The sequence below is a fragment of the Pelophylax lessonae genome (assembly GCF_965119305.1).
Source record: "Pelophylax lessonae genome assembly, chromosome: 11".
In the NCBI taxonomy this organism is placed as follows: Eukaryota; Metazoa; Chordata; class Amphibia; order Anura; family Ranidae; genus Pelophylax; species Pelophylax lessonae.
The window spans coordinates 135,529,786-135,548,904 of NC_138778.1; the positions used below are offsets into that span (position 1 = coordinate 135,529,786).

Here is a 19,119-nt window from a genome sequence, read left to right on the forward strand (position 1 = left end):
AAGCACTGATTTACAGGTGGGCAGGTGTGTCCTTGCAGTTTACCTGCAGGTGATTTGAACATCGGCCCGGGGGTTCAGGAGGGATTTTGATGTCATCAGGAGACATGTTCCGCACTCTTTCTGAGAAGGAGGCTAAATATAAAGAGAAAAAAAGAACAAATATGAGTAAGGATTGGGGGGGGGGGGGGGGCACTGCATATTAACACTACTGTATAGGCAGTTGCCTATTGAGCTCCAGTTATGAGGGAGTTAACACATGCAGGACAACAAACATGACATTTCAGTGCTGCCAAATCGTCGGATTAATTCTACTGTTTTGATGTGGAGGGAAGAGGGGGGGGGGGGGGAGCAGACACGCCACTACTTATTCTTACTGCCTCTGGCTCCTCTGATGGCTTTTGCACCCTCCACCCCCCCTTTTCAATGCATGGGAACAATCACCCTCTGTGTGGCCTGTAACACCACTGAATGCTATAAATTAGTAGCTCCCATGTTACACGTTGCACTTTGCTTTCTGGTGTTACTGCAATAAATAAGTTCATCTAAACCAGGGGTTTCAAACTGGTAGCCCTCCAGCTGTTGCAGAACTACAATTCCCAAGAGGCATTGCAAGGCTGACCGTTACAAATATGACTCCCATAGGCAGAGGCATGATGGGACTTGTAGTTCCTCAACAGCTGGAGGGCCACCAGTTTGAGACCCCTGATCTAAACCGTATTTCACAAGACAAGGATGTGTGGGCCAGATGCTGTAATCCAGGGCACTACATTGATTTAAAGCGGAGTTCCAGGCATTTTTCACATTCACACCCCCCACCCTATGTTCGTGATCAGTTTCTGACACCTATTTGGATACTTTTCTTTTGCAGCAATATAAATACCTTATATTTATGCTGAATCCTCTGCTTTCCCTGTACCTCGCCAAGGTAGGTCATGTCCACCTGCCTACTGGCTCCTGGGATAGGAGTGTAATCAATCCCGGGAGTCAATGGGCATCCGCCACTTGTAGCATCGCGCTGTGCTTTGTACTATATGCACATGCGGGAGATCGGGAGGCGCATGCTGGGTAGCCAGCTGCACCGTATCCCGTAAGGAGGAACGAGTGGGCTTCAGATGCTCACACTTAAGATGGGAGCGCGCTTGCTGAGGACAACAAAGGGAGTTTATTTAAAAAGATTTGATTCACGATACCTACCTGTGATTATATATATATATATATATACACATACACACACATACAATTATGAATTAGGAAATGATAGGAGATCTGCCACCATAGGTATTTATGGCTAAGATTAGAGGATACAGATTCTGCCTGGATGTAGGTTGACAGCAAACAGTAAAAATGGGATCAGTCAGCGCAGATCTACACTCCCCAATCTTACAAAATGAAATGTTTTCTAATGTTGGAATTTCAGTTTTTTCTGCATTTTTTTCAGCATTTGCACTAAATGAGAGTGATGGTTTACAAGATGAATATGCACAAATTATAGTCTTAGCACTTTATTCTGATACAGGATAGTATTTATACAATTATGAACAGCATTAGGTGCAACCATCACAAGGGTTATTAAAAAAAAAAAAAGCCGCAACTCTGCTTTAACCCCTTCAATTGCGCACATGAAAGGTGTTCCTGTGGAATACTGCAAAATACTTTACAACTCAAAAAATAAAGCCAACTACAGCCGGTCATACATGGATGGAAATATGGCCATTTCAGCAGGGACTGGCCCAATTTCCATCCATTTATGGACAGGCTGTTGGAAACATTTCTCTCGATCAGCGTCACCGGATATAGCCGGCGCTGATGATCAGTGTATTCTGAGGGTGGGGAAGTCTCCCCACTGTCAAAATACAATAGCTCAGGAGAGATTCCCCCATCAACACTGAATTTGTGGATGGGGAATTTGAGTCAAATCTCTTTGATTCAACCCATCTGCTGAATGAAAAATTTGACTCCTGGATGGCCCACTTAAGGGTCAGCTTCTGCCAATGTAAAGTAACTTAACCCCTTGGCACCGGCTGTACGCAAATCTGTGGCTTCTCGGTGCCTGGTCCTTAGCCCTGAGGGGCTGGGTATTTGCGTGAATTGCTGCCAATACACCCGTGCCGAGAGCCACTCTAAGGTACACATCCCTTGGGGGGCAGACCAGTGGACGGACCACACCTCTGCCTCTAGTCAGTGTGAAGGTATAAAGAGTTAGATGAAGACACAGCCCAGAAGACTCTAAGGAAGAGGCAGGACCTCGAAACGCGTCAGCCGATTTATGGACTTTTTTTCATCCTGATGAGATACTGTGGACTTCATAGTCCTTTCAGATGATATGCCTTTACCAAACATTTGCTTTGGAGTACCCCCCTTTTTTTACCTCATTAAAATACATTGCTTTGAGGATAATGCACTAGGCCGATGCACCCAGTTTGTTTTTTCGTGCCGAGAGCACGCTCCTAGCACAGTTTGTCGCCTAACCGAAAGTTTTCAAGTCACATGACCGCCGTAACAGACAATCACGTGATCTTAAGCGTCGCGCCCCCCCCCCCCCCGGCATCATGAACCTTTTAAAGAGCCGGGAGGTGCCAGCGCTAAGAGGTTAAAGTGATACTAAACACACACCATTTCATTTACATTATCCATTTTATTAATGTGTATGGACGATGCCACTATAACTATTTTAATAATAAAAAAAAACACATCTAAGTACTTTTTTCCTGAGTGCCGGTTCACACTAGGGCGACCTGTGAGGCGACCTGGTCGCCGCAGGTCGCCTCCCATAGGTAAGCTGCGGACCCGTTCTAATAGGGGTGACACAAGTCGCTCCGACCTAGAAAAAGGGTCCAGAGCTTCTTTGGGGCGACCCGGAGGCGACCGCCATAGACTTCAATGTTATGAAGTCCGTGGCGGCCGCTCCGAGGTCGCGGCGCACTGCTCGCACCGCAACCTCGGAGGTCGCGGTGCGAAGTAGCGTCGCTGCAGTGTGAACCGGCGCTTATTGATATACAGCTGTCACATGACCCAGCTCTCTTCTAGCCTTTCTGCATGGAAAAATAAGCAGGAGAAGCTTCTAGTCCTCTGTTGCTGGTCATGCAAAAAAAAAAAAACAAAAACAGCCGTTGGAAAACAGAGTAAAAATAAATAATATCAATAAACTGTTTTAAATTGTCATATAAATACAGTCAGGTCCATAAATATTTGGACATCAACATCATTCTAATCTTTTTGTCTCTATACACCACCATAATGGATTTGAAATGAAACAAACAAGATGTGCTTTAACTGCAGACTTTCAGCTTTAATTTGAGGGTATTTACATCCCAATCAGGTGAAAGGTGTAGGAATTACAACAGTTTGTATATGTGCCTCCCACCTTTTAAGGGACCAAAAGTAATGGGACAATTGGCTGCTCAGCTGTTCCATGGCCAGGTGTGTGTTATTCCCTCATTATCCCATTTACAAGGAGCAGATAAAAAGGTCCAGAGTTCATTTCAAGTGTGCTATTTGCATTTGGAATCTGTTGCTGTCAACTCTCGATATGAGATCGAAAGAGCTGTCACTATCAGTGAAGCAAGCCATCATTAGGCTGAAAAAAACAAAACAAACCCATGAGAGAGATAGCAAAAACATTAGGTGTGGCCAAATCAACTGTTTGGAACATCCTTAAAACGAAAGAACACACCGGTGAGCTCAGCAACACCAAAAGACCCGGAAGACCACAGAAAACAACTGTGGTGGATGACCGAAGAATTCTTTCCCTGGTGAAGAAAACACCCTTCACAACAGTTGGCCAGATCAAGAACACTCTCCAGGAGGTAGGTGTATGTGTGTCAAAGTCAACAATCAAGAGATGACTTCCCCAGAGAGAATTCAGAGGGTTCACCACAAGATGTAAACCATTGGCGAGCCTCAAAAACAGGAAGGCCAGATTAGAGTTTGCCAAACAACATCTAAAAAAGCCTTCACAGTTCTGGAACAACATCCTATGGACAGATGAGACCAAGATCAACTTGTATCAGAGTGATGGGAAGAGAAGAGTATGAAGAAGGAAAGGAACTGCTCATGATCCAAAGCATACCACCTCATCAGTGAAGCATGGTGGTGGTAGTGTCATGGCATGGGCATGTATGGCTGCCAATGGAACTGGTTCTCTTGTATTTATTGATGATGTGACTGCTGACAAAAGCAGCAGGATGAATTCTGAAGTGTTTCGGGAATATTATCTGCTCATATTCAGCCAAATGCTTCAGAACTCATTGGACGGCGCTTCACAGTGCAGATGGACAATGACCCGAAGCATACTGCGAAAGCAACCAAAGTTTTTTTAAGGGAAAGAAGTGAAATGTTATGCAATGGCCAAGTCAATCACCTGACCTGAATCCGATTGAGCATGCATTTCACTTGCTGAAGACAAAACTGAAGGGAAAATGCCCCAAGAACAAACAGGAACTGAAGACAGTTGCAGTAGAGGCCTGGCAGAGCATCACCAGAGATGAAATCCAGCGTCTGGTGAGGTCTATGCGTTCCAGACCTCAGGCTGTAATTGACGGCAAAGGATTTGCAACCAAGTATTAAAAAGTGAAAGTTTGATTTATGATTGTTAATCTGTCCCATTACGTTTGGTCCCTTAAAAAGTGGGAGGCACATATACAAACTGTTGTAATTCCTACACCGTTCACCTGATTTGGATGTAAATACCCTCAAATTAAAGCTGAAAGTCTGCAGTTAAAGCACATCTTGCTTGTTTCATTTCAAATCCATTGTGGTGGTGTATAGAGCCAAAGAGATTAGAATTGTGTCGATGTCCCAATATTTATGGACCTGACTGTATATATTTAAAATCAAATCCTTGCTTTTTGGCAATAAACATGGTGTGGGTGGAATTTTGCAAATTACAAGCTGTGTTATGCTGCTCCAGCCAGTATCTTAGAATAAGAGGGAGGAGATTCCTCCATTAATCTACATGTAATATCCCACCCCCATTGTGTTTAGGTGGTTAGTGGGCATGGAGGAGAAAGGAGGGAGTGGGCTGTCATATACCACTGTATATAGGCCCACACGTGTGACTCTATAGTCACATGGGCTGTTCAGATGTGATAGGGAGGAAATGCTCAGCATAGAAACTCACTGAAAAATGAGCACGTGCATAGTTGCCACCACAGTTGCAAAATCCCTAACTGAATTAAGGACATAAACAGAAGGTGGAGATAGAGCAGGAGGCTCATCCAGTTTTTATTTGCAGAATACAGAAAAGGAATCTCAGAGACTGGGTGCAAGTAACACAGCTTTTTTTTTTTTTTTTTTGATAGTTTTTTTTTTTTTTTTATTTATGATGTGGGTTTAGTGATGCTCTAACTCCTTTTACTAGAAATAGGTTTACCGCATGCTGAGATGCAAAATAAATGTCAGAAAAGAACTTAGATATTTTGCATCTTGGTATGCAGTATTACTTTTGCTGGTATTACTGATTGCATTGGTGGAGATGAACCAAGCGAGCACCTATAATGTGATCATGGAGTGTGGAGCCTTTAACCTATTTTCTACCAATCTATTTTCCAACCGAGAAGGTCTAGATTTCTCAGTAGAGATCATGTTGATTGTACATTCAGTCCCGTACACTTCTAGAAGGCACATTCCCATCTACAAACAATAGAGCAGTGTCTAACTAGAGGACAAGAAAGTATAAGCAGCTGGGAAAAGTCAATGATTCAGGGGCATATAAAAGGGCACAGGGCACACAGCAAGGCTGGCTTGTTCAGAGATCGCACCAAGGCCTGAACAAAGGCTCATGCACATCCCATAAAGCCAGGAATTAAGTCTTGGAAAAACGACAGAATTGACTGGGTATCCAAGCAATGAGCTGCAGCAAGGCCTACAGCACACTAGGAGCAAACAAAAGCTCATGGCACACGTCAACGGTTCTCAGGGGCTGGCTTTAAAGCAGAATTAAAGTCTAAAATTAAAGGAGAAGTAAGGCCAAACTTTCAGGCTAATGTTTTGATGCCTGTGACTCACTGGGGAGTTTTCCCTTTACTTCCTCTCTTGCTAACACAACAGGAAATGAAAGGAAATCTCTCAAAAGTGAAAAGAATTTCCATACTGAGGGTCACCAAAACGGGGATTTTTCCTCACCCCTTGTTTTGGCGACAACTCAAAAACTTTGTGTTTCCTCTCACTCTCTGTCTGTGACAATGATCACCCAGACAAAAGTGGTACATTTCCCCAGCAGGGGCACAAACAGTAACAATAAACTTGAAAATTGGTCTAATTCCTTCACACCCTATAAAAAAAAAAAAAAAAAAAAAAAAAAAAAAAAAAAAAAAACTACAGCATATACAATAGATTGCCAAAAGTATTGGGACCCCTGCCTTTACACACACATGAACTTTGATGGCATCCCAGTCTTAGTCCATAGGGTTAAATATTGAGTCAGCCCACCCTTTGTAGCTATAACAGGTTCACCTCTCCTGGGAAGGCTGTCCACAAGGTTTAGGTGTGTGTCTATGGGAATGTTTGACCATTCTTCCAGAAGTGCATTTGTGAGATCAAATGTTGGAGAGAAGGCCTGGCTCGCAGTCTGCGCTCCAATTCATCCCAAAGGTGTTCTATCGGGTTGAGGTCAGGACTCTGTGCAGACCAGTCAAGTTCCTCCACCCCAAACTCGCTCATCCATGTCTTTATGGACCTTGCTTTGTGCACTGGTCCTAATCATTTGATGGGGGGGGGGGGGGGGGGGGATTATGGTGTGGGGTTGATTTTCAGGCTTGGCCCCTTAGTTCCAGTGAAGGGAACCCTTAAAGGGGTTGTAAAAGGCAGAGTTGCATTAAGATAAAAAGCCTTCTATGTGCAGCAGCCTCCCTCATCCCCCTAATACTTACACAAGCCCCATCTCTGTTGAGTGATGTCCATACATCCCTCGGCTGTCCATGACTCCCCACGATTGGTTGAGACACAGCAGCGACGCCATTGGTTCCCGCGGTTGTCAAAGTCAGTTAGCCAATCAGGAGAGAGAGGGGACGGGGCCAAACCACAGCCCTATGTCTGAATGGACACACAGAGCGGCAGCTCCGCTGCCCCCCTTAGCATGATGCTTGCTGTGGGGGCACTTGTCAGGAGGGAGGGGCCAGAAGCACCAAAGAGGGACCCGAGAAGAGGAGGATCTGGGCTGCTCTGTGCAATTCCACTGCACAGAGGAGGTAAATATAACATGTATGTTATTTACTTATTTTAAAAAGAGACACTTTACAATCATTTTAAGGTGTCAGCATACCAAGACAATTTGGACAATTTCATGCTCCCAGGGGGATGGCCCCTTCCTGTTCCAACATGACTGCTCAGCAGTGCACAAAGCAAAGTCCATAAAGACATAGAGGAGTGAGTTTGGGGTGGAGGAACTTGACTGGCCTGCACAGTTGACAATCCTGACCTCAACCCGATAGAACACCTTTGGGATGAATTAGAGCAGGGACTGGGAGCCAGGCCTTTTCTCCAACATCAATGCCTGACCTCACAAATGCTCTTCTGGAAGAATGGTCAAACATTCCCATAGACACTCCTAAACCTTGTGGACAGCCTACCCAGAAGAGTTGAAGCTGTTATAGCTGCAAAGGGTGGGCCAACTCAATCCTGTACCCTATGGACTAAGACTGGGATGCCATTAAGTTCACGTGCGTGTAAAGACAGGCGTCCCAATACTTTTAAACCATATAGTGCAGTGGTTCTTAACCTGGGTTCGATCGAACCCCAGGGGTTCGGTGAGTAAGTCTCGGGGGTTCGGCGGAGGACTCATATGATTCGTGATGACACACACACACCCTCCGCTAGTACCACTTCGCTGTCAGGGACTATTTCTCCAATTTCGGGCGTGTATTTCCGCTCCCACTCCGCGCCATCATCATGGAAACACACAACATCCCCACAGTACAGAGCCCGGACCTGGCGGAGTGATTCACATGTCATGTAACACTGACACACTGTGAGTCAGTGCACTGATGGCGAGGACAAGGACACACTGAGCGGAGTGAGAGTGGTGGCTCGGAGGCTAGAGGGGAGAGAGGTCCAACTCCTAGGCCTAGGAGGAGGCTTAGTGAGTGGTGGCTCACTCAGGTGACTCACTGAGGGAGTCTGACACCAGTCTGGCACCAGACCCAGGCCAGAGCAGGCCGCCCACAGGCCACGCACTACTAGGCCAGAGCAGCAGTCAGCCCAGAATCAGGAGGACTAAGGTAGGTAGATGTGGTGGTGTGGTGTTTTCTGCAGAGAAGTGTTTTACTAAAAAGGCGCTCACCCACTGTGTATAACAGTTCTACACAGTGAGTGTGCAGTATTGGTATGGCCTTTTTTTTTAAGTTAGGAGAGCCTTTTTTTTTTTGGTTAGTTGGTTGGTAATGCAAATGGTCAGTGCTCAGTGTTAATGCAAATGGTCAGTGCTCAGTGTTAATGCAAATGGTCAGCGCTCAGTGTTAATGCAAATGGTCAGCGGTCAGTATTAATGCAATGGTTTTGTACTTTAATGGTTTTGTTCATTTTGTGCACCTATGTATTAATATATACCGTCCTAAATATATACCTATGTTTTGAATTTGAAAAAATCATATTTTATTTTTCCAATTAACCACTTAAGCCCCGGAGGATTTGGCTGCTTAAAGACCAGGGGGTATTTCGCGATTCGGCACTGCGTGACCTTAACGGACAATTGCGCGGTCGTGCGACGCTGTACCTAAACGAATTTGACGTCCTTTTTTTCCCACAAACAGAGCTTTCTTTTGGTGGTATTTGATCACCTGTGCGATTTTTTGATCATGCGCTATAAAAAAAAAAAACAGCGTCAATTTTGCAAAAATAATATTTTTCACATTTTTTTTATATGAAATTCCCCCCCAAAAAAATTTAAAACTCAAAATTTTTTAACATTTTCGGCCAATTTGTTTTATGCTACATATGTTTGGTAAAAAAAAAAAATCGCAAAAAGCGTATTTTGATTGGTTTGCGCAAAAGTTATCGCGTTTACTAACAAAGGGAAAGATTTTTGTCATTTTTGTTGTTTTTTTTTTAACGCGTAATGGCGGGATCTGCGATTTTTTTTGTGGTACTGCAACATTGGGGCGGACAGATCGGACCCTTGACTGACATTTTTGACACTATTGGGGTTACCAGTGACATTTCTACAGTAATCAGTGCTATACATATGCACTGTTACTGTAAAAGTACATTGGCAGTGAAGGGGTTAACTTTATTGGAGAGGGAGGGGCTGTGTGTGTCCCTAGGGGCGTGCTTTCTACTGTGATTGGCTGTGGCTTGAGCTGTAGGAACAATGATCAACGGTCCTACATAGTAGAACCGTATGATCAGTGTTCTTACACAGGGGAGAATGACAGGCGGCTTGTTTACACTAGCCGCCTGACTTCTCCCTCTTCCCCGACGATCGCTGAGTGACCGGCGGACATCGGGTCCGCCGGTCACACGCGCGGGGGGGGGTCCGTGACCGCGCGCTCGCTCCCCAGAGCCTCACAGGCTAGTGACGTACCGCTACATCACTCTGCCTGTTAGGGGTTGACCGTATATAGTCGTGCGGCGGTCGGCAAGCAGGTAAGAAGGGTTCGGTGAATGCGCATATGAAACTGGTGGGGTTCAGTACCTCCAACAAGGTTAAGAACCACTGATATAGTGTATGTATTTTTTTTTGCCCATAGTTCTGATTTCATAAAAACTGTAACCCTGCAAAAAGTTTGGTCTCAGCACATAGCCAGCTGTAACACGTATTGGAGGTCATCTTATTATCAATAGGGTTAATCCAGCTTTCCTCGAGCGTCGGAGTTCTAGCAATGCCTATACACGTCAAACAAACACACCTTCCTCCTGTAAGAACAGGATGGTTTACAGCCGATAAAATGTTCATACACATACTAAGTTAATGTGCCCTACGGCTTGAAGCTTTCCAGGCTGCAGGGTGTGTCGGGTTCCTATACACACCTTGGTACCGTCATATCCGCTCGTGTGTCATTCTATCATAGTACTGTTTACAATGACTGGACAAGACAAGTCATTTAAAAGGATCCAGCATCCCATAAGACTGATTACAAAAACAAAAACTATATTTCATGTTAAAGTTCTACATGCTGCAAATATAAGACCATAATGTACACAACCAGAACTTATTCTTGCACATTACGGCCATATCAAGCCAAAATAAGGCGTACCTACTAATTCTTGGGGGTCCCTCTTCTCCAACTCTGAGTGTTCCTGGAAAAGAAAGGGACATCATTAATAAAAAGCACAGCTTCATTCCTTCCATACTACTTCATAAATGCAAGGAATCCAGAGAGTTTAGACATGTTGGGCACAATATAAGATCTGGGAAAAAAAGAGCAGCAGATCATGAACTTGGTATATCGAAAAGTAGGCAACAGGATAAAAAAAAAAAAAAAAGCTATTAAAATAGAAACAATGTAGCAGACAAACAATACAGACAGCATTGGGAAACCAAGCAGGAAATCAAGTATTTTTAGTAACATTTAACCAATTCATTCAGTGGGGATCGGAATAAATCAAGTGCCAGTTCACATATATGCGATGTCAGACATCGCATGTGATTAGCTAGCAGCACTCTGCAAATCGCATGTGATGTCTGTGAATTCACATCGCATTCAGAGCAAAGTAGCACAGGAGCCTTTTTTTGGTCCACACCAGAATCAGATCGCATCACACCTACGCAATCAAATTCATGTCCGAATTGACAGTTCGCACTGCGATATGTGAACTGATCTGGGGGTGTCGTTATTTTTGTTTTGACACCCCCAGCGATTCGCATATGGTAGTGTGAACTGCCTGCGAGTCGAGTGCGATGCGGGGACCCGCACCCCATATGTGTTCTGATATGAGAACACTTTGTACAGCAAACTTTTGCAAAGAATTTGCAATGCTTTTACCTATTGAAATTTTAAAAACCCACTTCACTTGCAGCTCAAGGATGTAGCAGATCCAAAGAGCTTGCTGGAAGTAGGTTTACACCCCCCCCCCCCCCCCCCCTTAATGACCAGGACATTTTTTGCAATACAGCACTGTGTTACTTTAACTGACAATTGTGCAGTCAGGCAACACTGCAAATAAAATTGACGTCCTTTTCCCACAAATTTAGCTTTCTGTTGGTGGTATTTGATCACCTCTGCGGTTTTTCTTTTTTGCGTTATAACCAAAAAAACTGACAATTTTGAAAAAAAAAAAAAAATAATTATATATTTTTTACCTTCTGCTATAAAACACATCCAATAAAAAAAATGTAATTTCTTCATCAATTTAGACCCATATTTATTCTGCTACATGTTTTGGTAAAAAAAAAAAAAAAATAAGCATATATTGATTGGTCTGCACAAAAGTTATCACGTCTACAAAATATGGGATATTTTTATGGACTTATTTATTTATTTTTACTAGTAATGGCGGTGAGCAGCGACTCGTAATGGGACTGCGACACTGCGGTGGACATATTGCACACTGACACTTTTTTGGGGAACAGTGACACCAATACAGTGATCAGTGCTAAAAAATATGCACCGTCACCGTACTAAAGACACTGGCAGGGAAGGGGTTAACATCATGGGCGATCAAAGGGTTAAATGTGTTCATAGGGAGTGTTTGCTAACTGTGTGGGGGGTGCTTTAACTGAGGGAAGACTGAGATCTGTGTTCCTGCTTAGCAGAAACACAGGATCTCCGTTTTCCTTGTCACAGAACGGCGATTTTCCTGGTTTACATAGGCAGACCGTCATTCTTCCTCTCTCCCGAGAACGATCGCCGGGTGCTGTCGGACCCACTGATTGCCCCCCGCTGTGTCCAATCACAGCGGGAGCAGGTCCGGAGTGCAGAATGACTTACCTGTACGCGATTCTGCACAAAGGTGAGCTTAAGGGTACTTTGCCTGTTCTCAATATATGGTGCCCCTAATATTTTGTATATGGAACCAAGGCTTGGCAAACTTTTAGAGCCGGTTCACACTTGGGCGACTTGTCAGGCGACCTGGTCGCCTGCCATAGATTAGCACAGGACCTGTTCTAATAGGAGCAACACAAGTCGCTCCAACTTAGAAAAAGGGTCCTGAGCTACTTTGGGGCGACCTGCATTGACGTCTTCAATGATATGAAGTCCGTGCATGCCGCTTCGAGGTCGCGGTGCGAGCTGCGCACGGCAACTTCACAGGTCGCCCGGCAAGTCGGGTCGCGCCTGTGTGAACGGCTTTTAATGAGCTTTTATTTATTTTTAAAATCGACAGTTGCTGAATGGAATCCTCAAGACTTTTATTTTTGATTACAAGGCACAAACTAGTTTTTCGGAATGTCATGACCAGGACAGTGTCTTAAACAAGTGATTGGGAGTAGTCAGCCAGTCCAGAGAATGGTCACTAGTCTAACATGTAGCGGTGAAATAAGTAGGGAGGGTCAGCAATGTAAGATTCCTCCTCAGACACTGGGGCTATTCAGGACACACAATATGTGTTTCAACGTTGCCTGGCTACCTTGCCATAGGGAGGAGGATCACAGCGCCACTGACTGGACAAGGACGGATGTCCACGTGTTCCTTGGAAAAGATGCAGCGAAGGAATGTGTTCTGGCATTTCCCAGTGTTCCAGCATAACAACCCCACACTCCGGGTATTTCTGACCAAGAAGGCAGATTTAAAGGGAAAGGCTGACTCTCATCACATCGCCTCCTACACTTTTCCTTTGTTTACAGTACACCCTGGTTAAATCTGGGTACGCACGTGCCCAATGTAAGGAGACATTTGCCGGTTAACCAATTCCATTCCGGGCCAATTCTGGCACTCTGCTTCTAGATATAAAAATCAACATTTATTTGCTAGAAAATTACTCATAACCCCCAAACATTCTATGTTTTTTAGCAGAGACCATTGGGAATAAAATAGCGGTCGTTGCAACTTTTTATGTCACACAAAGCTGTATTTGCGCAGCAATTTTTCAAATGTGTTTTTTTTTTGGGGAAAAGAAAAAAATTTCATGAATTAAAAAAACAAAAACAAAAAAACACAACTTTTTAGTATAATGTGAAAGATGATGTTAAGCTGAGTAAATAGATTCCCAACATGTCACGCTTTAAAAATGCGCACACTGGTGGAATGGCGCCAAAATGCGGAACTTAAAAATCTGTCTCCATAAGCAACGCTTTCAATTTTTTTTATAGGTTACCTGTTTAGAGTTACAGAGGAGGTCTTGGGCTAGAATTGGTGCTCTCGCTCCAACGTTCACGGTGATACCGCACGTGTGTGGATTATACGCTGTTTACATATGTGGGCAAGACGTACGTATGCGTTCACTTCTGCGTGCATGCACGTGAGGGCGCGGGGGGCACTTTACATTTTTTTTTCTATTGTTTATTTTATTTTTACACTTTCCCTTTAATTAATTTATTTTTTGGTAACTTTTATTCCTATTACAAGTAATGTAAATATCCCTTGTAATAGGAATAGCACATGACAGGTCCTCTTTATGGAGAGATCTGGGGGTCAATAAGACCTCAGATCTCTCCTACAGGCTGGAAAGCCTAAGATTAAAAAAAAAAAAAAAAAAGCTCTTGGCTATCCAGCCGAGATCACAGCAGTCTTTACAACTTCCAGGCCGCCAAGAATCATAGAGACTGCCCAGGCCCATGTGGTCCTCTGAATTCACTATATTGTACTTGCGCCGGTGGTGTATTCAGCCACTGTTGGGCCCCTAGATTGTGCTTATGGTGCAGGGAATCGCTGGCTAAAAAAAAAAAAAGATATCTGAATGATGCCTGTAGCTGTAGGCATCATTCAGATTCCTGTAGAAAGATGATCCGCACACCGGTAGTTGCTCTTAAAAAATCTTCATCTTTATTCAGAAACCACAGAACACAACTGCGGATATCAGCTGACGTGTTTCAGCCTATAAGGCCTTAGTGATAACATTATGACTAAGGCCTTTTAGGCTGAAACACGTCAACTGATCTTATCAGCAAGTTCTCCATAAGCAAGCTCTCCAGCTCTACAATATATGTTTGTTTCTAGCTTGGTTTTCTGAAGAAAAAAAAAAAATCAGTTTGTTTCAGTTCTCGGCCAACTACATCCTGTATTTTCGGGACACCAAAATTTCCATTCAGTGGACCTCTACAGTCAACCCTTTCCTTGGTATCAGCAACAGCCATTATGGTTGTTACAGTGCCAAATTTGTAGTTCTTGGGCACCACCCCCTATGGGTGTAATCACTGGTTTTTCAAAAATTTGTGGTGGGTGTACATCTTGACTCTCCAACATAGTCTGAGTTAAGAATGAACACCCAGTGCAGGAAGCAGATACCTACAGTATATTCTTCATGGAAGGATAAGGGAAGGGGGTGGAAAGGTCACAGACACACAATGCAAAGCACACTGGTAAACAGGACCAGTAACAACACAGAGCTGATATAGACTACTCAAGGCTGCTCTCACTGCCGGCTGGCCATTGTGTACTGGGTAACAAAGCCTCACCGATAGTACATTCACCTTCAGGACTAGAACCTGGCATGGAACTCAACAGAGACCTGAAAGGAATAAACAAACCCAATAGACTTTCCATTATTGATAAACCACCTAATCATTTACTCACCCGAGCCCTTTATTGACCCTTTTGGACAGACCCATTGATCCTTGGGAGTAAACAGCGAACACCCACTAAACCCCAGTTTAACCCTTTTTTAAGACATGGGAAAGTTACCTGGGTGTCTTTGGAAATAACTCTCCTGTATTACAATAAAGAAAACAAAGGAGGATCTCAAAACACCAGATTGGTCTATATCATGCAGTCTTCTCACTAATAAAATTAGGAAAGAATTCTTAGACTACAGCTAAGCCTGAATGAAAACCTTAAAGAGGTGGTTAAGTCACTAGTTGAAATAGCTAGCATCCTCTGTTTTAGGCATATATAAAGAACTGTGTAAATTTTTTAAAGATTATATTCCTAAATACCTTTTTCCACAGCTCTGCTGTGTGGTCATGTAATCCCCCTCCACTCTCCTTCCCCGATCTAAGGAGAGTATCGGGAGAGACTGAGATTCCCTTTGGACGTCAGCCAGCAGAGGGAGATCATGTGACTGCACAGTGGAGCTGTGCAAGAAGGTATTTAGGAATATAATTTTTTTTTAAATTGACACACACTGCTTTATGTGTTCCTAAATAAGAGGGGATGCCAGGGATTTTAATATATTATTTTACAGGAACAGCGGCAGGAGGGGCAATCGGATCTCACAGTCATGGAGGGAGGGGGGAGAGGCTCACAGCACAGAGTGGGATGATGGAGGAACATAAACTGACCACTGTATCATGGATCAGCAGCTAAGATTACCGTGGTCAGCACACACTGGGGGGCACCGGAACAGGCAGGATCAACCAGGTATTTTACATCATAAAATGGGGGAAATTACACAGCACAAGCACTATGCTATAGGTCAGTAATAGCGAACCTTGGCACCCCAGATTTTTGAAACTACATTTCCCACTATGCTCAATGACACTGCAGAGTGCATGAGCATCATTGGAAATGTAGTTCCAAAACATCTGGGGTGTCAAGGTTCGCCATCACTGTTTTTTTTGTTTTTTTAATTTAAGGTTACAACCATTTTATGTGTTGAGCAGGTAGCCTGCATTCCCTATATTCATTCTTGGAATATCCAGCCTCTTTCAACAACTGTATATTGCACTTCAAATATAAAAAAATTTCAAGCACTGTAATTAAAGGCTAAGTTCACCTTTAAGGAAAAAACAATTGTAAATGCAGTAATGCACATATAATTACGGTAAAATTTGAATTATTTTTTCTCCACAGAAGCCTGCAAATGTCAGGCTCCTTCGCATTCTTCCTCCAGCTTTCTGCCGGTGCCTCTGTACAGGCTTTCAGTTAGAGCTGGAGGAAGTGTCAATGAACTACAAGGGGGCGGATTACCACACTTGTAGTCCATTGCAATTACGTCTGCCATGGTGGCAGATGGGACCTGTAGTTTATTCATTCACAGATCTCAGGGCTTGGGGAGATGCCAGGGGTATTGCTTGGAGAAGGGGTGTCCAAACTATGGCCCTTCAGCTGTTCAGGAACTACAATTCCCATCATGCCTAGTTAGGTCTGTGAATGTCAGAAATTTACAATGCCTCATGGGATGTGTAGTTTCGCAACAGCTGGAGGGCCGTAGTTTGGACACCCCTGGCTTAGAACATTTTACACCACAAATACGGGTGTAACATGTTCTAGAAGGTAAACTGCTAAAAGTGCTTCAAAATTGGGGGTTTAATATCACTTTAATTTAAAACACTGTGCACCTAACTTTTCTTTGCATACACATTTTCTTCCTGTTGTTCAATGAACAGTCCCACGTGTGCTTGTACACAAAATACAGTAACTAACGATACAACTGTTTTGATGGTCTCTTCGATAACAAACCCATATATATAATTTATGGTTGCTTTGGGGAATCGGCACTTTCCATTGTAAACATGCCAGACACAGACAGGACCTGAGCTGTATCCCTCCTGTGTAAGCTGACTGCCTGGGATAGTTCATATTCACACAGTCAACCCATCAGGGAATAGCGATCTACAACCTGCAGGCTTCCTGCCTATATCCTGTCTGTGAGGGCCGGCAGCCAGCAGCATAAGGGCAGAGGCTAGTTGGCACAGGGTGGTAATGGTAGCCAAAGGTAATTTAAGTCAAAGGATGGGAGGAACCACAGACACAGAACACATTCAGGAATGTAAGCTTGGATGGGGATTAGTTCAAATGGTAAGTCATAACTTCAAGCAATGTAAAAATGGTTTTGTATAATGAGAGAATGATCAGAACAACTCATGTACCGAGCAACAAAAGGAACCCGTGGGGAAAGAAACAAGGGATCTCACAAATTCAACAATCTGTTCTGCCAGATTCTATGGAAGAGATGGATCTGATCAACATGTGGTCACATGACTACCTTCACATGACTACCTTCACATGACTACCTTCACATGACTACCTTCACATGACTACCTTCACATGACTACCTTCACATGGGCAGCCGGGGGCTGGTAGTTTGCTGTGTTTAGCCTCCTCTGGACACAACTGTACTCTATGCTATGGCTACATGCAAACTGTAGGATTAGTTATGGCCAGAAACACCACCTAAACACCATTCCTGGATGCACACCGTCTGCCTCCAAGGTTGGTATTCACACGTAACCACATGGATGAGCAGTTACAGGTAAACAGAAGCATCTGTGGCCATTGATTTGTACAAATCTTACAGCTACTGCTGTATGTACACAGCGTATGCATGGAGTATGTAGCTCCGCCAGCAAGAATCGGATTCTCACCAGTGGCCCTGTCTACTCGCCTGATGGCATTGAAATTTGTAACCATTTTTCTTTGAAAGAATTATTTAGGACTCCATTAGGTACTAGTGCCTTGAAAAAGTATTCATACCCCTTGAAATTTTCAACATTTTATCGTTACAACCAAAAACGTAAATGTATTTTTTTGGGGATTTTATGTGATAGACCAACACAAAGTGCCACATAATTGTGAAGTGGAAGGAAAATGATAAATGGTTTTCAAATGAATATTTGAAAAGTGTGGCTTGCATTTCTATTCCGCCCCCTTTACTCTGATACCCCCAAGAGTGCCCCTGTGTGTAATTTAATCTTAGTATAAATACAGATGTTCTGTGAAGCCCTCAGAGGTTTGTTAGAGAACCTTATTGGACAAACAGCATGATGAAGGCCAAGGAACACACCAGACAGGTCAGGGATAAAGTTGTGGAGAAATTTAAAGCAGGGTTAGGTTATAAACAAATATTCCAAGCGTTGAACTTCTCACAGAGAACTGCTCAATCTATCATCCGAAAATGGAAAGCATATGGGACAACTGCAAATCTACGAAGACATGGCCGTCCATCTAAACTGACAGGCTGGGCAAGGAGAACATTAACCAAGAGGCCCAAGGTAATTTTGGAGGAACTGCTGAGATCCATAGCTCAGGTGGGAGAATCTGTCCACATGACAACTATTAGTCGTGCACTCCACAAATCTGCCCTTTATGTAAGAGTGGCAAGAAGAAAGCCATAAGAAGTCCCATTTGCAGTTTGTTTAGAAGCCATGTGGGGGACACAGCAAACATGTGGAAGAAGGTGCTCTGGTCAGATGAGACCAAAATTGAACTTTTTGGCCTAAAAGCAAAATGCTATGTGTGGGGGAAAACTAATACTGCACATCACCCTGAACACACCATCCCCACCGTGAAACATGGCGGCAGCATCATGGTGTGGGGATGCTTCAGGGAAGCTGGTCAGAGTTGGTGGGAAGATGGATAGAGCCAAATACAGGGAAATCTCAGAAGAAAACCTGTTAGAATCTGCAAAAGACATGAGACTGGGGTGGAGGTTCACCTTCCAGCAGGACAATGACCTGAAACATACAGCCAGAGCTAGAAGGGAATCATATTCATGTGTTAGAATGGCCCAGTCAAAGTCCAGACCTAAATCCAATTGAGAATCTGTGGCAAGACTTGAAAATTGCTGTTCACAGACGCTCTCCATCCAATCTGACAGAGCTTGAGTTATTTTGCAAAGAAGAATGGGCAAAAATGTCACTCTCTAGATGTGGTAGAGACATCCCCAAAAAGACTTGCACCTTTTATTTGCAGTGAAAGGTGGTCCTGCAAAGTACTGACTTTGGGATGGGGGGGGGGGGATGGGGAGGCTGAATACAAATGCACATCACACTTCTTATATATTTATTTGTAAAGAAATTTTGAAAATCATCTCTCCTTTTCCTTCCACTTCACAATTACGTGCCACTTTGTGTTGGTCTATATAAATTCCCAATAAAATACATTTCAATTTTTGGTTGTAACATGACAAAATGTGGGAAATTGCAAGGGGTATGAATACTTTTTCGAAGCACTGTATATGCATGCAAACTTGTTCTATAATACCAGTGACAATCAGGAACAAAATATACCCCTTTCAGTAAGGAAGGAATATATAAGATGCAGACCTCTTAAAAAAGTTAGCTATGCGTCAGGGGGAATGGTTTGTGACCGCAGCCAAGAATTGCACAGCAACCAGGAATTACGGGACTGTAATCTCTGAGCCAGAACC

At 43.6% G+C, this 19,119-nt stretch overlaps 2 protein-coding genes across 4 annotated transcripts in view; both read right to left on the bottom strand.

Moving 5' to 3' along the window:
* MYO15B (myosin XVB) overlaps window positions 1–19,119 on the bottom strand; it is a 764,404-nt gene that overhangs the window by 167,668 nt on the left and 577,617 nt on the right. The gene's annotated exons all lie outside the window — the stretch shown is intronic.
* The window catches only part of SAP30BP (SAP30 binding protein), a 97,234-nt gene that overhangs the window by 21,761 nt on the left and 56,354 nt on the right, over window positions 1–19,119 (bottom strand). For both annotated transcript variants that reach the window (XM_082273014.1, XM_082273013.1), the window contains 2 exons: window positions 10,191–10,233; window positions 44–132 (listed from right to left, as the gene is read on the bottom strand). In XM_082273014.1, coding sequence (XP_082129140.1) covers window positions 44–132; window positions 10,191–10,233 — 132 coding nt within the window. The remainder of the gene's footprint in view (window positions 1–43; window positions 133–10,190; window positions 10,234–19,119) is intronic.